The sequence below is a fragment of the Meleagris gallopavo genome, chromosome 8 (genome assembly GCF_000146605.3).
Source record: "Meleagris gallopavo isolate NT-WF06-2002-E0010 breed Aviagen turkey brand Nicholas breeding stock chromosome 8, Turkey_5.1, whole genome shotgun sequence".
NCBI classification, from domain to species: domain Eukaryota; kingdom Metazoa; phylum Chordata; class Aves; order Galliformes; family Phasianidae; genus Meleagris; species Meleagris gallopavo.
In genome coordinates this window covers 27944867-27967589 of record NC_015018.2, presented here as the reverse complement: position 1 = coordinate 27967589, position 22723 = coordinate 27944867, and the positions used below count along the sequence as shown (strand labels likewise).

At 35.4% G+C, this 22723-nt stretch overlaps 1 protein-coding gene across 1 annotated transcript in view; it reads right to left on the bottom strand.

The window, feature by feature from the left end:
• The window catches only part of LOC100548807 (attractin-like protein 1), a 34263-nt gene that overhangs the window by 6758 nt on the left and 4782 nt on the right, over positions 1-22723 (bottom strand). The window contains exons 2-6 of the mRNA XM_019617973.1: positions 18640-18724; positions 16705-16913; positions 14365-14483; positions 6221-6353; positions 4191-4372 (exon numbers count right to left, since the gene is read on the bottom strand). Of these exons, the coding sequence (XP_019473518.1) occupies positions 4191-4372; positions 6221-6353; positions 14365-14483; positions 16705-16913; positions 18640-18724 (728 nt within the window). The remainder of the gene's footprint in view (positions 1-4190; positions 4373-6220; positions 6354-14364; positions 14484-16704; positions 16914-18639; positions 18725-22723) is intronic.

Here is a 22723-nt window from a genome sequence, read left to right as displayed (position 1 = left end):
TAACTGCAAGAAATTTTTTATTTCTAGTTAAATCCCATGGTGGTAGGTAAACTCACAAGAGAACTAATTGCACTTTTAAATGAGTATGCTCATTTAAAATATAGACATGTTAGGATAATATCAGAAATAATTAATTACCCTTATACTGCTGTTGTTTTTTACCTTTTTTTTGGCAGAAATACATGAATCTCATATAATATTTTGCTTACTCAGTCAATAAAGCAGCATATAAAAAAATGTCAAGCACTATTTTGTTTTACTATGAACTCTGCTGCCTATCCATTGTGTTTACTTTGACATTCTCCCAATGAATTCTATTTATTTTCAGTGAAAAATACTAACTAGACAAATTCAGTTGTTGGTCATCATTTTAGAATATAGTTGGAAATTCAGCAGTTTTTGATTTCTCATTGCACAAGTCTGCACATTGTCGCTTTTTTTAATATCAAGTGAACTTCATCCTTTAAAAGGAAGCAATTATGTATTTCCAGTTTAGTATCAGAATTAAGAAAAAAATACTGATACAGAATGAGTTCTTGACAGGATGTAGAGACAAAGGCAATCTTCTCCCTCTCGGTTTCTCCAAAACATCAATGTTTTGTATTACTCTAAAAACCTGATGAAGAAATGAAGCTAGATTTGTCCCAGAAGAAGGACTTTGTGTTAGAAAGCAATCTACAAACCCCCACACTTTCTATGAAAAATCAAGAATTTCTGAGTCCTTAATACTGCTTTAGCAGTTCTTTAAAACACTCAACAGTAGCGAAAATTTTCCTTCTTTTCTCAGTACAAGAATATCAAATAAAGTAAAGATAAAAGTAGATTCATATTCTTATTTTGAAATGTCACTCTGACCCATTCCCTAATCCTGAAAGCTTTTGTTCCGCACAGGAGAAAGGTTTGAAAGCCTCTGACATTAACCTCCCCCAAGTCACACTCTCCACCTTCAGGTTAAGGCACAGCGTTCACCTCCCAGCTGCTCTGACTACATCTGCGAACTCCACACCACCATCTGTCACAAAAACAAGCCATCTGAAATGAAATCTCGCACCTTAAATCATCATGATTGCAGTTTGAGAGGAAGAGGCAGACAAAAGAAAATCAAGCAAAATTTCAGAGAGCCTCTGTCAAGCCTGATAACACATTTAGACTCTCTCACAGAGAATAAATGCAATCGGACAGATACAAATGTATTCTTTCCTTTAAATGCGACTGAAAAACAGCATAAATCGTGGCAGCATTCCATTAGAGATTCAGGTAACTAACTGACTGTTTAACTTGAGATATACCTCTAAAGTGCACACATTTGTCAACAATTGCATAAACTGTATATGAGGTATCTAAAATTTGTATCACCTCATTGGCTCACAACATTTTTAAATAAAGATACACACAGTAGTATGTCACCTTGCAGAAGTTCTAAGTTCTGAAACAAAAACCAAAACACACAACAATAAATCTGGGTTCCAAACACAAAGAACCATTTTTCATCAATACTTCAAGCCAGTCAGGTAGTATCAATCATACCAGAAGTCCAGTACACACCGTTAGATTTGAGGATCTGCTGTACAGCAATTTTAATGGGAGATCACAGGAAAAAAATAAAAGGCATAATATGTAACTAGACAAATCACTGCCTTTTATGATTTTGTTATTGCAATTTCAATTACACTTTTAATATTATCTCACATCAAAGAGTCAGCTAACAGAACGTTTTTGAAGGTTTCATTAAGTACAGTGTCAGGAGAGATCTTCTGACCAAAGCATTACTACTCCCTTTCCTTCGTTAGCAAATAACTGAAAATATTTGGGTTACTGAGAAAAAAAGAAAAAAAGTTTTCCACTCAAGTTCTCCATTTATTGAAAGAAACTGAAATATATAACCTATAGTTGTATCTCCTTCCCTGAGGTATGTATGCACTTTTAACCAATTCCTTCCACCACCCTTATCAGACTGATAATTAACTTCTGACTCATTCCAGCATCGCCTTGCAGGGCATTCTCACATGCTTCATGCAGTAGCACAGCTCCTCAGAGCCCCTCTGAGCCCACACTCTGGACATATACAAAGCTAGGGATTTCCAGCAGCAAGGTACACTTCTTCAGCATTTCCCTGTCCCCAATTGTTTGCAGCCCATGTGAAATGAAGGCACAGGTTTGCATGTGCCCTTCAAATAACATGAGACTATCAAAGACTTAAATGTTTTCACCAATATATGGCTGTGTCCATGACTGCTTTCTTTTATACTGTCATAGGCAGCTACTGACTGCATTTCCAGGACCAACATGTGAAAAGATGCTGTAATTTGAAGATCTGAAGGTGCTGAGCTTGAAAAGTCAAAATAAACAAGCATCTTGAGTTCTCAAAGCAATTCCCTAAACAGCTGATGTAGTCAATCACTGACACTATAGGTTCCCAGTCCAACCAGACAAGTTAATGAAAAAGCTGCTATATTCTAAGCTACCTGTAAGCAAACAGATGAAGACAGTCCTCTCAGCATTCCTCAACAGAACACATTACAGTAATGTAATTCCAAGGCAGCTAAGGTCCAGACAGGGAAAGAGACGTATTCTGTCTCATGCTGACAAGCTTTTAGTATCAGAAGTGGGAAAAAAGCTCCTAGGAAGTACCATGAATTTTTACATAAAGGATAACAACTATTAATTAAAGAACGTGATATAAGTCAGAGCAAGTTGTTTTACGTACATCATCCACATAAAGTATTTTCTTTATCCGAAGACTTCCAGTTGAAATATGTCTGTTTCTAACAGAAATTAAATGGCTCTATATTTTACAGAAATACATATTGACAAAAACAAAAGTATGCACAACCAAATATATATGTACGTATACACATATGCATACTCACATACAGTGTATACATATAGGTATATGTAGGTGCACATTCAGCAATAAATATAAGAATAAATAAATAAAATAAAAATAAAAATAAATAAAAGAATAAATAAAAGAAAAACCCATGCAGCAGCTGGAAGAACATTCAAATAAAAAATACAAAAAATTGTCTGGGATTCCAAAAGGCTTTAAGAAGTTTTATTCATACCCATTCCACTCCTATCTTCCCATTAGACATCACAGTCACACATGGTACCTTGTCATCAATCACTTTAGAGATAGCAGACAGATGCAATTCTGCCTTGGTCATGTTGCTCTCAGTGACAGACTGCCATTACTGCAATATGACAACCAGATTTAAAAATAGGAAATAGTGTGCTTAGATTATTAGAGGAAACTTTGTTGTGTATTTTTACATGTTATATTTTTAATACCTTTCCTTAGATGCTGTAGGGAGAAGTTATTTCAGTGGAGATAAAAACATTAATTTACACTTTCCTGAAGACACGGTTCACCACTAACTTCTAGAGAATTTTGATCTGCAGTATTCACAATAATGCTCTTTTCAAGCAGGTGAGTTTACTCCACTTCTCTCTTTTTCTTTTTAATCTAACATAACTTTAATTTTAATATCCACATAAAGGAAGAAAATGCATTTCACTTACAGTAAGACTAACTGTAGAGGCTATTAAAAGCAATGCTTTCACGTATGGGCTGAAGAATCCTCACATACCTGCAACTTCAATGAGTGTTACTCATGAAAACACAAAGAAAATTCCTTTTGTTTTGAAGGGAAGGTGTTCATCAGCTAAAATTGCACGTATCATGAGCAAAGTAGGAAATGAGAAAGAAGGAAAAGTCATGCCATGCCAGTAGTCATTTAAGCTTACCTTTTGGAATAGTCAAGGTATGCACCACCCAAAAACAATCCTAAGTTTTAGTTACATTGTTATGAAAGCCAAAACATCTTTCTGTGTTACATTAAAAAATATTTTGCCTTACATTGATTCCTGCTGTCACACTGTGTTCAAGAGGACTAGCATTCCTCTAATCAGGCTTTTCATCTCTTGAAAGTCATTTGTAAACAGTAACCCGAAGCAGTTAAAGTAGGTAAGGAGAAACACTTGGGAACTGCTGTATCGTTAGATTTAAGCACAAGTTTTATTTAATATCCTACGCATGACTGATATCAATCTTTAGCACCACACTACATTTCCTTCAAGTCCTTATGGTGGCAGACACTTTACCCTGTCTACTGTGGATAAAACCTTAAAATAGATTCCTCACAGAAAATTTAATTCACAGGAACATCAATTGCAGTTACCCAAGTTACCTGAAGTGTGTACTTCTGTATTTCATCCAGAACAAATTCCACTTCTTTTGAGGTTGTTAATGAAGCAAGATTCCCACTTAAATTGTAGCAGTACAGTTTGGCGTTGTCATAGCTTTCACGACTAGAATTTATGCGGAGGCAGGCATCTCCAATGTGACTCCATCCTTCCCCACACAGGTGAGCTAGTATAAAAAGCATATGGTTAAAGTTAAATTGAAAAACAATTAGAAATTCTAAGAAAATATGAATTTTATCTTCTTGAGTCTGTACTTCAAAATATAGGCAAATAATAAGGTTCCATTTTCAAGTCACATAAAATAAAAACAATTGAATATAATACTACAAAATCAAGCATTCTCATTAAAGAAATAGAGTATTATTTTGAAAACTCATGTATAACTATCTGAAATATTTATTAGAGATATATTAACTTTCATCATAAAAATATTGTTATTATAGTTTTTCTCTGTATTCATTTTTGTGCACAACTACATTAAAGATCAGATTATGTGTATAATTAACAGCACTTAGCAATCAGTTTACTTAATTGCAGTCTAAATTTCAAAAAACATGAAAACAACCATTCTGGAATTAAGAGATCAAAACTGTATCCTATTTTACTTTATCATATTTAAGCCTAAATAGAAACACAATCAGAATGATAAGAATTTCTAGTAACATCTTAGGAAGTATTTCCTTTTCAACATATTTCAGCATTACTCAGATGCAGATAACAATCAAAAGATAAGTAAATAATTCAGAGCAATTATTTTAGTTAATATTTACATAAATGTCACAAACACAGCTTAATAATACTGTATATACATGTTAACAGTTTCTGTAAGAAATGGTGTTCATTAACTTCAACTGGACATAAAGATCAAACGAGAAAGGCCCTGATATCTACCTGCACAGATGTAGTTATGAATACAAATTACAGAATAAATACTGTTCAAAATGTTAGCTTTCACCGTGTGAGAATATCTTATATTGGCATTTTAATATTCACAGCTTCCATAGTATTACTAACATTATACAATCAAAAAACTAGATCTTGGGCCATATCTCTGCAGCTAAATCAAAGTATAATTGAAGTATAATTTATAAGGCAAAACTCCAGCCAGCAGAAGTAACAGTTGTCAGTGAATGTGTAACAGCAGAGCGTGGCAGTACAGCAAGTCAGTTCTGCACTTAGGGATCCCCACAGACAGGAGCCCATCACCAGTCTGCATAGCAGCAATCTGTGAGTTGCAATTACACGTATTCACACTCCGTAGGCTCCCTCGCTAGTGAAGAGTCATCATGAATAAAACAAATATCTAGGCCTACTCGTTAAATAAACGAACTTGGCAATAATCAGAGAATAGCTGAGGTTGGAAGGAACCTTAACGAGCATCCAGCCCCAGCCCTGCCATGGGTTGGGTGCCTCCCACCAGATCAGTGTCCGGAGCCCCACCCAACCTGAGCACCCCCAGGGATGGGGCACCCACAGCTCTGGATATCAGTGCCAGTGCTTCACTGCCTCTGTGTAAAGAATGTCTTCTTAACATCTAACTTAAATCTCCCCTCTTTTAGTTTATAGCCATTCCCCATTGTCCTGTCACTGTCAGACTGCGTAAAAAGTAGGTCTCCCTCCTGTGTATAAGCTCCCCTCAAGTACTGGAAGGACATAGTAAGGTCTCCCCAGAGCCTTCTCTTCTCCAAGCTGAACAAGCTCAACTACCTCAACCCATCTTCATAAGAGAGATGCTCCAGACCTTTGATCATCTTCATGGCCCTTCTCTGGGCCCACTCCAACAGCTCCACATCCTTGTGCTGGGGGCCCCAGGGCTGGATGCAGTACTCCAGATGGGGCCTTATCAGGGCAGAGTAGAGGGGAACAATCATCTCCCTCACCCTGCTGCCACCCCTCTTCTGATGCAACCCAGGTCACAGCTGGCCTTCCAGGCTGCAAGAGCACACAATAATGAAGGAGATTTCCTCAGTTTTGACAACTGTAAAAAGCAGCATCCCTGCTGTGCAGCCCTTACCAGGTAAAGCCTGGCACTCCTGCTGCCGCTGGTCCCACTGGCAGTTCAGGTGCAGAGAGCAGCTCTTGCAGCTGGTCAGCTTATTGCAGATCTGTTCATTTCTCACGTGACATTTGGTGTAGTTTTTAACGGACTACAAAAACAAAACAGACACAATGACACATTTTAAGTCAAACTGTTGACAAACCAGAAGTCAGAACTGAAATACACAGCAGGTGGCCTTCTCTCAGAAAACCACAGCCATCCAAAGCCATTGGCTCTTTGCCTGGGTTCACTGGCAGTTGGTGGAGGGCAAGAAAGGCATCCCTAGAGCATAAATTGCCCCATTTGTCATACACAGCTCACTTCAGATGAGTAAAACAGCACTTTGAAAATGCCACATCTCTGTATAGGAGACAAGAAGAGCTTAAATATCTAAAACATTTTCCTTAGATTGTTCAGGGATATGCTCTCACTAAATCATGTCATTCCCAAGTTATCTGCAGGCTTAGCAAGTGAAGCAATCCAAGAGATAAAAAATGAAGCAAGCTGCAGGTGTAAAATAACTACACTTCACTTACTGATGATATGAGAACACCCTCTACACTGGACCCTCTACTATCTGGATCCAGAGAAATGAAGTAGGAACTATAGGTGGACACAAGTGATTGCAAGAAGATAATTTCAGAATTTGTCAAAAGTCATTGTTATTTTACAGTTTTAATTGAGAATCTGTAAACAACTTAGTTACTATAAAATTTACAAAAAAAGAAAGCATTTTACCCATCAGTTACATAAAAGCAGAATAACTTTGGTACTTGAGGGCATAAGAAAAGCAGTAGATACAAAGGAGATATTTACCCAGTTGTTGGGTTTTATCCTCCTAAAAACTGGAGTATTTCTTTCTAAATAAACATTCTGAATACAAATTCTTGCTTCTTCCTATGTGCTACTTTAAATCTGAGATCTTATGCTGATATCTTATTTAACAAATTGCCCAAGATCTTTGGCCCACTTATCAGTTTATCTCTAAATCTGTCTCAAATAACTTCCTTGCAGGATAATAAAAACAAATCCTAAATAAAGACAACATATTCCACAGACTACTTGATATTAGAAGGGACCTCCAGAGGTCACCTGGTCCAACTCCCACCTGAAGCAGAGCTACATCTAGGTGACTTTTGAAGATCTCCAAGGAGGAGACTCTACACCCTCTCAGCAGCCTGTGCCAGTGCTCTACTACCCACACAGCACAGGAGTGCTTTCTGATGTTCCTGTGTTCCAGTTTGCATCCACTGCCTTCTGTTCCGCCACTGGGCACCACCAAAAACAGCCTAGGCTCTTTGCAGCCTCCCTTCAGACAAGATCTACGCTCAGGCTTCCCTTCTCTGGGGTAAATAAACAGTCCCGCATCTCTCAGCTTTTCCTCATGTGAGAGTTGCTCCACCACCTTAAAACACACAATATGCAAGTTCACATTAAAGTACATTTCCATAACAGACAGGTACACAAAGCAGTTATGAAAAAAAGAAAAGGTATCAAAAATGAGATTAGTCCATAGAAAAAAAGCAAAAAGATTCTTGAGTTATTATAGGCTTCTCAAACTGCAGAGAAGTATAATTCCTCTGAAAAGGAAAATCATTATGTTGAGATAGCTTATTTTTGGTAAAATTAAGAGATAACCCATGAACTAAAGTAACATCAAAATATATCCTAAAGACTTCAGCACATGCTCAGCCTTTCAGGTAACCAGAAGTTTTAGATAAATTCACTCATTTGTCAAAGGTCAATTCACAGCTATAAGCAGTCACGTATACATTTAATGCAATAGAAATATATTTTTTCAATTTATTTTAAATACAAATATTTTTCTAGATTTCAGTTATTTAACTTTTTTTTTTTAGGTCCTGAAATAATGCAATTGTTAAAATGAATTTTCAGTCTCACACAAGACCACCTTAATTACTGTTGTTTAAGAATACTTTTTTTATGCCTTCATTGGATGAATTTCCCATTGGTGAGCATAACATGGAAGATACTCTTTTTCTCTCTGCAAGTTTTACAGTGAAGCCGAGAGAAAGAAACGGAAACTGTTCTAGAAGAAAGCATCTACACCACAATATGAAACAGAGCCAAAGGCAATGCTGCAAAGTAATAGAACATCCACTTAGACCAATAAATGCATACAGACAGTAAAGCATGTGATACCTCTGGTACAAATCTGCATGTAGTTTCAACTCAGCCACAACACATATTCACAAAACTGCCTGAGAGATACTGAGAAAAAGCACTACCTGCTCATTTACAAGCCCTCAACTAATTCACTTTTAAAACATGATCTTGTTGAAATCCTTAAGCATTCTGACTGCTTTTTAAAATTATATATTCCTTAGTAACATTATATACAGATTACTATTGTCCAACTAAACTATGTTCCATTATTTTCTAATCATGAAGCTTGTTGTGTGCTGGTTATTTAATGTTTAAAATAAAATTTGAATTATTAGTGAGTCTTCCATAACAATGTTCTGTTTTAGTCCCTTATTCCCAGCACTTATTCCCCTTAAATCCAATTTAAATATCGCCTAAAAATTTCATTAGTTCAATGTAGATGTAAACTCAACAGGTAATTCATATTAATGCAATATTAAGGTCATAAATTAAGCTACCAAACCCAATAAAATTCAGAAATATGACAGCCCATCTGTTACTGAAGTTCTGTATTTTTGTAGGATATTTATTTCTGCACACTCAAGTATCATTAAATTGTTATATATAGTTTCCTATTTACATCCAATTTACTGATTTTTCAGAACTGATCTTGATATGGTGGTAATACAGACAAACTTTTGAACCGCAGTGATTTTCTACATCTTCACTCTAGAGTGAAAATATTAACAGTAGTTAATGTTAAAATTTCAGAAATTACTATTAAACAATGTACATCTCCTTCCTCCTCCTGGATTTCCCAGGCTAATGATATAATCTCGTCTAGTTTGCCCAGCCTAGTTGTAAATTATCAGATAGGTTTGCTACTCTTTCTCTCAATCTACCGCCAAATTTTACCTAAATGTTTACATTTTACCAAATTTTTTTTTTCCTCTATTTACAATTCCTTCTACTCCTTTATCCAGCATTTCCCCCTTGACTGTTCTTTAAATTCCTCATATGTAGGGATATCACTATGATTATTGTTACTGATGTTAGTGTTGTACTGTCACTATGAAAGAGATCATCATTCTGGAAGTTGTGCAAACATTACACTAAGATAATGGTTCTTGCCTCTAAGGTATTGCACAAAAACACTTAATAATGTAGGATTACACTTTTCTTTGAAGCATCCTTTAGTACCCTCTATCCCTCCACAATATGCTCTTTACCATCCCTGTCACTGGTTCTAAAACATTTAGTTTACATTGCCGTGCTCAGAAATTGAATAATTTAAAGTAACCTAACACTTTGGAGTGCATTAGATTACTTAAATCAATTGAAGTTTCACTGTATTGCATGTGTGGAGATTGACACAAGAAATGCACAGACTGCTACTGGAGACACAGGTGTGGGTTGGTCACAGTTGCAGAAAGAACAAATCCCCCTCGTAGCCACGCACAAAAATGCCATACAGACTGGATGCAGGAATACCTCAGCTATGTTTCATCCCAACACAGTCTCCCCAAAACATGAAAAGCACATACACTCTTCAAAAGACACATCTCAAATTGTTCTCTAATACAGAAAATTATTACGTGTGCACTACTGCCTGATGTTCTTGATCCCAATATTTAAAGTGTTTTCAATGTAGTCAGTGAAAGTATAAGTATTTTAACAAGCTTAAAAATATGAGGATTCAGCTCAAGAACTGAAATTTTATATGGAATATCTTTTCAGGTTTTTCCAAGGATTCGTACAGTTTTGAAAAGAAAGCATTTTCTTTCAATCAACAGCGACAACAGTTTTCATGTGATGTTTAGCGCTACTTTCTATTCTTTCTATATTTCAACTCTTCAAAAGATTTTTTAAGTAATGGGGAAATAAGTTACTTTATTTGCAAAATGTTAGTGTGGGAAGTCAAAATTCCTACATACTGAAGGATTACAGTCAAGATAATAGCAAAAATGTGCAGCATATTACTAGAGCTACATTATCTGAAGTGAGTGCTTCAAATTTTACTGTAGAGGTATACAACAACAACAAAAGCTGGAATAGAAGGAAGAAGTTCTCATTAATTCCTTCAGCTGGCCTTTCAGGACTCATGTTTGGATGTGAACTGGAGCTTAATGTGAATCAGGAAAGGGGATGATTTATGTTTACGATATGAAGAAGCAAAACCAATTTGTTTTGATATGCCTAGTGCAAGCATTTCCCAAAGAACTGGATGAGAGAGAAGAAAAAGAAATGGTTTGGAAAAGATATTAAAAAGGAAAAAGAAAACCAAGTCTTCAAAACCTGGTGGTATATATATATAAAATAAATCAACATAATGTCTGGTACCAACCTACATGTATGCTTCAATATTTCCAAACCTTTTAGTCTATAAGCCCAGAAGCACTTGAGCTGATGACAAATTAAACTGGCATGGTATTTACCCAAAACCCAGCTCACCTCCTTTTTCTCAAGCACACAGCTTAGAGAAGACTGGCAAGCAGGAGGGAACTGGCACTTTCAAGGCCTCAATGCGAATCGTTTTTGAGTGTGTCTGCATGTATTTGAAAAGCACAACAGCAAAAATAAAACAGCTTTATGGCCATATTGCTTTGCTATATTACTGTCCTTACAAACGATTACCCTCTTAATATATCAAGAAACTGTGCCACTTTCTCTACCGTTATTTTGCTCCATTTCAAAAGTGTAAAAGAAAAAATAAATTCATAAAGCACATTTTTACTGTAAAATTTGTGCTCTGTCTTTTGTTGCAGCCTGCAAATTCTCTTCAGCCCATGTTCATTTTACTTGTCACAAGGAAAGATTTTCTTTTCATGGGATGGCTCATCTCCTTCCCATGGAACAGACCAATTGTTTGCTTATACTTCAATGTTGCTATCCTCAAGAAATGCAATACCTTGTAAAGATGCAGCAACTCGGACAGAAAATCTTTCCAAAGACATATTTCTTTCTGTTCTGTTTTTTAAAGGACTGGAAAGTAAAGTTGATAAATGTCTTTTTTGTGTGAGTTTTTTTCTTTACAGAATATGAATACTGTCAGTTTTATGAACTCATTCAGCAAGTATCACTGCCATATGATGCAAAATAAAGCTTTTTATAAGCAGATGTTCAAGGTGATTATAATTTCATAAAAAATTATTTTGATCCAAATATGAACTTCTTCCTCTATCAAAAAATAGGCAGAACACATCAGAATCAGTGATGACCAGATTCCCACAGGTAAAAATCAATACAATCTACTCCACACTCACACTCCAAATAAAACAGATATATAAAACAAGCAATATACAAATTCTTCTTTGAATTGGTAAAATGAATGAAGATGTAAAGCAGAGAAGTTAAGGAAAAAAATACAGTGACACAAAGCTATTTATTCTGATTTTAGAAAAGTGCAATATGCACGGCTTAGAATAACATACATGTGGTACTAATAGGTTTCAAAGGCAAGACAGAACTTTCTTGTTTAAATTTCCTTTTTTATGCAGAGATCCAACAAATTGGAGAAAAATTTAACAAAATATATTGATGAGGTTGTTACCTCCTTGCAAGAGTGTTATATAATATTCTTTGCTTCAGAGCTGAAAATAGCCTTGGACTAGATGCAAGAGTCTCCACGGAAGGGCTTGCAAGAAGAGGTTATACAGAGATTAGTATGCCATATATCATGAAGTCTACATAACTCTGAATAAGATGGTATTAAGGAGATTATTAAGTCACTAGTCAAAGAAAAATTTACAGTACCATCTTGAATGATTCCATATAATTTAAGTTAGCTGCTTCCTAGTTGGGTAAGATTGGACAGGATAAGCTTCATCCCTCAATGTTCGTATCAGATATAATAGTATTATGAGTCAGTTAAAATCATAGTATGCAAAAGTATTCAATTTAGGTGAGGTTTTATGGGGAAAAAACAAACCAGCTTGCTAGTGCCAAAACAAGACAGACCTCCAAACAACCTGGCATTGCAAACCTCTGCTCACAATTACACCAGATTATTATACAGGGTTATGGTATATCCTGATGATCCATGAGGCTCCACAGTGGTGGAATACAATGCCCCGTTAAAGTGTTGATTCATATCAGATGGTGAGCATAGGCAGGTATATGTGTATCATCAGTGCATTAGTACAGCTTATGAAGTCCATCTGTCCAAATAGCAGAGTGGTTTTGGGAAATCTCCTTATTTTATAGCCCTGTCAATCAGTGTCCCTCACATACCTGTAACCATGAGGCCAATGCCAAACTGACTGCCAACATACTTTTAATTCTCTGCCAGTTTCCATGAAGAGTACACAAAAAATTTTGTAACATTATTCTCAGCTGGATGTTCTATGATCTCAGTAATAAATTGAAGACTTTGCACAGCTGCAAAAACAGGGCTTTCTCCTTGAGATATTTTTGAGTCCTCAGCTTGTTATCCAATATTGTCATCACAGCATTGTCAAAACATTTTCAAATTGTAGGACTATGAAAAATGGGTAATCAGTCTGATTTGTGCCATTTCTCCACACGGTGCCATTCTGTTGATATTATTTTGGTAGTTTTATGTTGATAGCTTCACAATTCTGCCTCCATAGTCTACCAGGCAATACATTAATTTTGAAATAGCCACATCCAACTTATGGTACCTGTTTTCAAAAATCTTTTGGATACATTTTCACTATCACATTCTCTAGTAACTCCACTAAGAGCCTTTGCTACCTGTTTTAAATCCTGGATGAAATGTAAGAAACGATACAGAAGACTGGTGCATCCCTAATTAAGCTAACAATCTTGGTTACGAACAGTTATCAAAGAAAGGTACTGAACTGAGAAGACTGTGCTGGAATACCTGGTACTCCATATTGTCTAGGTATGAAGATGGTCTGCTCTTTACCAGCTATTCCTTGCTTAAGAGTTGAAATCCATGGCTAGAAGATTGGAACTTAACACAATATTTTCTGTTAGGAAAGGAAGAACCCTTGAAGATCACAACAGAATCTAACCACTAGAGTCTGGAATATGAAATCACTCTGAGAAACTATTATAATATGGCTATGAATGTTAGTGATTTGAGCTGCCACACTCTGAGTGGGCAAGCTTTAAGTCAATCCAGAGTCAGTCCAATCATGCCTTAAATTGTCTATCTGGAGAATAAGACTGATTTGCATCAGGTTCAAGCTAGAAAGCAAGCCAACATTTAGTCATGGAAGTACGTAAATAAAGGATTTTGAATTCCAGTACAGCTAATGTCTGGAGCTAGCCAAAAAAAAAAGAAGCATATATATGGAAACAAAATTTATCAAGCTAAAATGGTATTATAAGCTTCTCAAAAATCGAATGAATGAGCAAGAGATGCAGCAGATGGTGGATCTCCATCTAGTTTAAAGTTTAAAGTTTAAAGCTCTAAGCAATATTAAAAACAAAAATTAAAGCTGTTTAAATCTATATGTTCTATCTTTAAAAACATAAACAACATACGCAATCTCAGCAAATCACCACAACTCACTTAATCTTGTGCTGACACAGGCTCATACTCCTTTAATAAGAAGAGAAGCAACCCAATGACTTAAACAAAACCATTTGTATGATGTCCAGTGATCAGAACATCAAGACTAAAGAAACTGACCTGGTTCTGTTCTAAAGGGAAACAAAATGAACTGCCATGCATCATGGGATTCCACAGTTTCTGCCTGCATACTGTGGGCAGCATATGCTCAAAAACCAAGCTGGTAATGACTCTGGGACATTCCAAATATTGTTAATTAGGAGATAATAGTATTTGTACTGATAGATATACATAGTGGGCTAACATAATCAAAGATTCTTTTTTCCTGCAACACATATCTTTACTGCAGTCCAAGCCTACCCTCTGAAATATTTCTACTGCGAAAGTCAAGCTTTTGTTCAAAACAATCTACTGTTTGTCCACTATTCTATTTAGTGTAACAGAACTTGGGTTTAGTTAGGAAAAGAAAAAAAATTAGTATTAAGAACATGATTATGAATTTGCAAAGACTCACCACACTACAGTTACTATTTGCTGAAATGCACTTTTTGTCATCGCACCACTGGCACCCGTTTGTATTGGCAGTACAGCTCGCACAGTCTGCATATCGGTAACATCTGTCATCTGCAGCAGCTGCAATACAAATGGAAGTCAAAAAGAAACATAGGACTATATTTTAAAAAATTGCCTAGAGTATTTTTTGTTACATCCTTTATTTAAGCTCTAGCCATTAAATGAGGGTTTAAGCTATTATGGGAAATAAGTTCTATTCAGTTAATAATATCCTTTAAAAATTCCCCAAGTAACAGTCATATTTGAAGGTTAACTAAATGAATATTCACTGATTCACAGCACATGAGCATTTTTAGGACAGTGTGTAAATTTAACCTATAAGAAAGCTTCTTAAACTATTGACTGTTCACTCCTTTAATATAGAAGATAGATTTTCTTTAGATGCAAGTTTCTGATTAAAAAAAAATTAGATTGCTGTCAGGAAGCAATGGTAAAAGCTTCAAATGCAGAAATCTAAGACAGCTGTTAGCAACACATAGTCCTTCTAAGTTAAATTATCATAATTAGTTTAGAAATTAGAGAGTTCTGTCATTTCAGTATAAAAAATCTTGGAGGAAAACGTTCATATCAATTCCTTAATGCAAAGCTGTAGGACTTGGACTGAAATTTATGCTAATTACTGTGTTTAATGCCTCTGTATCTAGAAACAAGTCTTGGGATCATGAATGTTTAAGAGATTCCATTGCCAGCAAAGGCTTATTATCCAAGAATTGCTCTTTCACAAACCCATTAAAGTTTCTGCTTATCTTTTAATCTTGACCATCATCACTTTCTCACACGATGCTCTCAACTAGATAACACCAGAGCCAAGTGGTGTAAAAGAATAGAATGAAAACAGAGCTTTGGGCAGAATGTTATCACCTCAAACTGGAAGGATATGACAGCAGTGAAGAAGTGCTGTCCAGTTAGCAGAGGTTTTGACAGATCCATATACTTTCTTCAGAACTGCAATTCTCAGCAGCTTGTCACATATACGTTTAGGTGCAGTTTTATCCCAATTCAGAAGCACTGGAAATTGGGCCTAACTCTTCTTCACCCTGCCTACATTTTATTTTCATAAACACTTGTTGATACAAAGCTTTGCTGGGGTTTTTTTTTGAAAATAAGTTCTACTTTCATCTGTGTTACTTCTGAATTTACAGTCTCAAGATTCTTCTTTCTATAAAGAGCTGAAACTTTTTAGATTAGTACTATGAAAGTGTACAAAAGCAGTTCTTCAGAAAACTACCCAGATAACCTTTTGGTAAGATAATGCATCTTTTTCCAAGTTTATATACAGTTTAGAAACAAATAAGAGCTACCATCTTGAAGCACTAATAGCAGAACTAATGATTTATTAAGAAGTATACTACCATTTGTACATTTAATAAACAGCCAAAGTTCGGGTGGTGATTTTATACTGCATGCAATGAAAGATGTGAGTAGAAAATAGGTATAGTAGTAGCAATGCATATTCTGCTCATATAAAGTATAAGAATTACACTTTCAAAAGCAATTTATTTGTGACATGCCAAAATACTCAGGAATAGAGTGCTAAAGTTATTCATAATGTTCAATTGTTTTTTCAAATAAATATAGTTATCATAATGCCACACAGAAATTCACCAGGCAAACTTGCACCCACTTCAACATAGTGGTGCAAAGGACTTGTTTGTCTCAAGTTTGTCTCCAGCTGTGGCTGAACTCTATACTTCTGCAGATATTCCCAGTGATATGTAAGCTACTTGAAACGGTGATGTTTTCCCTTTCCTGTACTGATACATACAGACATGACAGTGCCATATGCCTGTAATGGTAGCTATCACTTGCAGGGGCCATCTGCGCTCTGTCTGCTGTTATGACTTCCTGGGATCAGAACAACAAGAGGGCTTTTATTTATGTAAGCATGTATTTATTAAGTAAGCATATACACACACAGTCCAGTAAATGAAAAGGTGGAGAAAAAGGAAAATTATTTCAGAGAAATTATCTCGAAGCTCAACCTTCAAGTTCTCCAAATACAGTGCACAAAATTCAATCTAAAGCAATTTTGTGTAAATTCTTCTCTTTTAACCGTCTTATGTTTCACATTCTTTAGCACTTTAAGCTTGTTTTTTTTCCCGTATTTAAAATCCCCCCAAAATCAGAGCTCAAAAATTTTAAACCATTAATCCCTAAATTGTCAGAATCACTAGATCAGCTTGTTTGGGTTGTCTTTTCCATTTCATTGGATTTGCTTTGTTTTTCTTCCCTCTGTCTCCTACACTGCATCAAAAATTTCATACTGTAAGACAAGACTTACCTGTTTTCTTCGGACATTTTGCTCGAAGGATGTTGTTAGCATTTCCAGATTCCCAGGATTCACAATGTTTCTTGTTCCACAGACACCTTATCCCTGGACGAGCATTCTTACATAGCTCTTCATCTCTGAATGCTTCACAGTTTGGAGGCTTGTACACAAGGATGTCATTCAAAAGAACACTTGAAAATCCCCCAAATATGTACATTGACCTGTTAAGAAAAAGCAAGCAAATATAACATATTGTAACTAAAAATTTCTTTTTCTTTAGCTGTCTTGATACACAATAAAAAATAACATATTATAAAAAAAATTCTTCAGTGTTTGCATTATAATTATTGATATGCTCTTCTACATATTTTTTCATTGTAAATATAGACTAAAAAAATTACTCCATGTTAGTTGACAGACACCAAATGTGTAGAAGGAAGGGATATGCAGGAAACAGTACTCATTTTTTAGTCTGATAATGAAAGAAGTGTGATAAAATCACCTGCAAGAAAAGAGAACATTTTCCTTGGAAATTTCAGAGCCTACCAGTAATGCTTAGAGATGGATATTTGGCTTTAGTATAGTAGCAGCTAACATCAAAGCCAGAAAACTAGACTTGAGATCTTATTCCTTTTTTCTCCTTTAGGATTAAAAACAAACTCAATTAAAAGATATTTAGGAAGAACTTGTGTATCTGCTTTATCCTATACTCTTATAATAGATACAATCATATAGTTTCTAATAAGAGAAATTTTTGAAGAGTATCTCATAATATATTATCTTTTACATAAAACCCTTCTAAAAATACCATTAAACTCTAGAAAAGAAACAGTCATATTCACCTTGAATCCAATTCACTGAAAAATTACATTTCTTGAGTATTAGACGTAGCTTAGTTGTTTCAAACAACAAAGATCAGAATGTGACAATTTATCTGTTGCTAAATTCACTCATTTCCCATATTTTCTCTTAAGTAACATTTGCTGATTAATTTCAAGTGCTGTGTTACAGCTTACTGCTTTGTTTTTATTAAAATCTGTTAAAATCTTAATTGAATTATTACACCACCTTTATTTCTGATCCTATGTAGAGGATCTGAAGATTGTCTACCTATACTTAAATAATGGGCTTATAATAATGCTGAATAATGTGTAATGATCAATAGTGTGGGACAGTCATTTGCAGTTGTGCAGTGTTCAGACATTGGTCATTTGGCAACAAGCAATAATAAAACTCACACAAGCAAACTTGACCATAGTTTTTTACAATCCTGCTACCAAAAAGGAGACGTTTGTCCTACAATTTTATTTTGGGGGATTGGAGTGGGGGAAGCAGAGAGCTCAACCATCAATTCTGTAAACTCTAAACACATCTCCTAGTTCTAAATGACAATGATTTACTGAGCTCTTCTATTAATGGCAAATGTCATGAAAGCATGACATATTTTATAAAGGATAAACAATAAACTCCATATAGTCAGATGCTGACAGGTTTTTATTTTTCCTCCTGCAAGGAGTTATTGGTGATCACTATCAACATCCATGAACTTGCTTTTTTCCCCTGTAAATTTACATGTTTTTGATTTAATGACTGTAGAAGAAAAAGGAATAGTTGTATGCTGTGAAGAAAAAACATTGTTCTTATCTCATCCAAGGGAGGATTATAGTGGGTCCTAAACTCAAATCCATTGCAGCTCAGAATAGTGACAAAACACCTCAGTACACTAGGAGGTTTATATGAAACAGCATTGGAATAGGTTCCACTGCATGTCAAATTAACTCTACAGCTGACTGTTGATATGTCAAGCCACTGATAAATGCTATTTTTCACGTTAATAAATTATATCAGTTATATGCCATTGAGCCATACTTCACATGGATATAATTGCTGTCATTTTTTTTTCATTACAAAAGATGGTCAAGAAAATTTAAAATATGCTTTATTTACCCATTACTGACAACAGCAGTGTGACCAAATCTGTTGACATCTCGGTGCAGATTAGGTTTCGGTAAAATCTTCCACTCATCACAAGCTGAAAGACAAAAGGAAAACATACAGTATTATACAAAATAATCTCAAAATTTGCAACAAAATATATACAGAATGGATTTGATTGGACAGTCATCTATATTTTAAGCATCAACAAATTTTATCCCTTATTTAACTTTGTTTACTTCCACTGATCTGGGCAAGGTTATGTCCACTGTAAGAGGAGATCACCTACTCCTCATCTCCTTCAAATGTTCCTACATGATTTTATCACCTGTTGGTTCCACCAACTCTGAAGTACAAATTCTGATTCTAATATATTTTAAAATTTTTAATACTATCGTGTTGTTGTTTTTTGTTGCTTAGCTTCTTTATTTTGTTTCTTAATTAAGCTGTTCTGTAAAAATCAGCAGGACTTTCTTTTCCTTCCCCCTTTTCTAGTAGGTAAAAGCTGCTTTTTCCTACTCTAAGCATCCTACAGAAATCAACAGTCTGAAAAGTTCCCTGGTGTACAGGGAGACTGCGCAGAGCTCTTTTGAAACCCAAGGCTTTCCAGAGTGTTAATGTAATTATTATGCAGATTTTTACCTAGAACTGCTGAATTCATTTATCTGTACAATTCTAAAGACAAGCATGTCTAAATGAAGTAAGCTTTATGCACACTGAAAACATATTTTTAGATATGAATATTTTTTGCAAGTCGTAGATCTGAATAAAAACTAAAGCAATATCACCACAGAGCACATAGTTCAGGAAGGTCTGCTTCAGATTGAAAAAATAAAAAAAAATAAGAAATTTCAACACCTTTCTTCCTGCTCCTTTAGATTGGAAACAAAGAAAAAAAGAAAAGAAAAAAAAACAAAACAAAACAGAATTGTATATTAGGACATCCAAGAAGGAGAAACCATCCTTAAGGTCAGTGTTATCCAGCACCAAAGTCACTCTAACTGCAGACCATCCTGATCCTGCTCTCGTTTCTACTGTCAGAACACTTCAGCTCCATTCAGGCACATCGAACGCAGAGAGCCTTTCACAGCAGCTCTCTGTCCAGTTTGCTTTCTGTGATATTACCACACTGACACAGCCTGGTGAAAGGTCACTCAGGGATGGATTTGGCACATGAGAGGAGGCACAGCTAGGGACAACTCTGCGGTAATAAGCTTCCCCAGAACAGCAGCCAGAGCCCATAAAAAGTCACAGATAGCTGTAATAGATAAAGCAATTACAGCATTCTATTAGTTGGAAACAGAAACCTAAAGCACATCATTACCAGAGTAATGCAGATGGTCCCAGCAGCAATAATTTCAATATCATACCTTGAGAGAATTTAACAGTTTGAAGAAACGGTATAATAAATTTTTTGTTCACTGTCTTAGAGGACCAGTAGATGTCAGAATCCTCTCTCTCAACTTCTATGTTCTGTCACTGTAACTATTATCATAATACAATTGTATTTTTAATACACAGCACCTCTCAACTGTTCCTTTTGATTTTCTTTACTTAAATAGAATGGTACATATATGCCAGAGAGATGTTCTTGAACAGGGTCAGTAGTAGAGTTCACAGTGGGCATCAGTTAACTGTTTATGATCACAAGGTCGGAAATAACATTAAATATAAAAGCTGTGTATCCACCATAAATAGGAGTAACATTGGCATTTGAAGCTTCTATGATGTTTGAATCATCTGATAGCTTAAGACCAGCAGCAGTACTATTTACTGGAAAATAAAACTGATCAACAATTGTGTTCAATTTTTATTTCAAGAACGTATTGTCATTTTAAAAGCTATAAAAGAAAACATTTTTAAAGTTTCAGCAGATCAGCAAAATCTTTGTGTTGCACTTCAAAACCAAAATATTGCTGCCACTGTAAGTCATTGTACCTTAACACAAACAACGTGTCTCAGCTCATGTCAATGATGGTAAAGGAAACACTTAAAGAAAACATTACATTTTCAGTCTATCTAGGAAAGCATTACTTTTTTTTTATTATTTGTACACACATATACAAATAGTGTTTCCTGTACTTAGAAACTTATTTAAGAAAAAAATGGGATTTAACACTGAAAGAAAACCATAAAACCATAATAAAGGCCCATTTTCAGATAAGAAACCCTTGAGGGCGTGAGATATAATAATTCCTAGCTTGCTGATGATATTTGTCAAACTGGCAGTTCTTTTCAATAGAGTACAAGAGGAAAAGGAGGAGGGAAGCATGTTACAAATAGCCTTTCCTCTTATCTCCTCCAAGCCTTCTCAGTGACTGCTGAACACTGAACAGGCCATTGTGCAAGAAAAATCCGGCTGTGGTACTTTAAATTCCTCATCAGAATTTCTCTGCAAACACTGGTTGATGTGAAATACAGATAGTTAACCAACTGCTGGTGTGGGGCTTTTTCTTGGTTAAAAAAAAAAAAAATCAAATAGAATTCATCCATGCCTATCATCTTCAAGCTTCTTTTGAAGATTTCAAAGTACCCACTTTTCCAAACTTACTGTGTGGTTTCAAGAATAAAATGACAAATAGCAAACAGTATAATTTACAACATTACCTATCAACATTACAGCCTTGTCTATTGTATTTATTGCATTAATAAGAATGGTAAACTTCAAGGAATAAAAAATAAATTACTTTCCACTGAGAAACACATTTCTTTCAAAGAAACACAAATTAAGAAGGTGAAAGAATCCCAAATGAACAGAAATTCTAGTCAAGTGAGAAGTACAATGCAGAACACAGGGCCCTTCCTTCCTGCCAGTATGGTTTCAACTTCAAGGACAAGTATTATCATGTTATATCATAGGAAAAAGATTCATATTCCTCTCCTAGTGATAGTTGTAGATAATGCCATTTTCAGATATTACAATGAGATAATACAAAAGTGGCTCTTAGACTGAATTCAATCCCCATACAAATCACATACATCAGGAAACACACCAGAAACACGCATTAGACTTAATGTAATCCAAACTGAAGCTGGTAGAGAAATACACTCGTGCATGCCACATGCATGATTTTTAGAAAAAAAAAAACACTCCTAATCAACATTGTCACATAAGTGAAATAGTCAAAAACAGACATGCTTTACAACATTGAACTAAGACCAAATTTAGCAAAACACAACTGAGGTGAAAATAAGGTAACTACTGCATCCTAACTGAATCCTGTTCATTCTGCAGGTCTTCCTGAAAGTGACTGGTGCTTTTCAGAGACAGTTCAGAACATTAACAACCTGTCTTGCTGTGGAAGGCAGCATAAAGTTTACGCTTATTCTTCAAATCTAATTTTGAAAAAGATATTACTAAAACATTAGGACAAATCTGGACCAGACACGAGTTAACACAGCCCCACTATGTCTGAATTAAGTTAAAACACTTTAAAAAATTATACAAAAGATCAGTGCTCAGCCATCTCCAATTCAGATTTTGATTTACAAAAATCTGAGGGAATAGCATATCACAAGCTGTTTTCAGAGGTGACTAGTCATTTTTCTTCATCTGATATATTAAATATATTATGGACATCTCTTATTGAATTATTATTAGTAATATGACCCTTAAAAGCTTAATAACTTACAATGCTACAAAATTTTGTAAGGAATACAGAAGAACCAAGAACTAAAATGTTCCCTTTACAGAAATACTGTAGAAATTCCAAAAGAAAAACTGCAGGGATGGAACCGAAGAGAAGCTGATGGGTATCTTATCAGCCTTCCCTTCCTGGCAATGCCCAATACCACGTTCAAGACTGAGCAGCAGCACCATGCCCACTCAGAACTTGCAGATGGAATGTGACAAGATGCTCACACTGTTTCTTTTAAAGGACAGAAAGAGTTCATAATTCCAAAATGCGATAAAAGGAAAAATACTTAATTTTCTATAATTCTATAGTAGAGTAATGACCCAAAGTGTAGAAGGAACAGGTTCATTTCCTCCCCAGTGGGACTTAGACCTAAAGCTTTCATCTCCAAAGAAAATGCTGTAACCCTTCAAGCTGGTGGCTTTTCACCACTCTGTTACTGCTGTTTCATTGAACAGAAA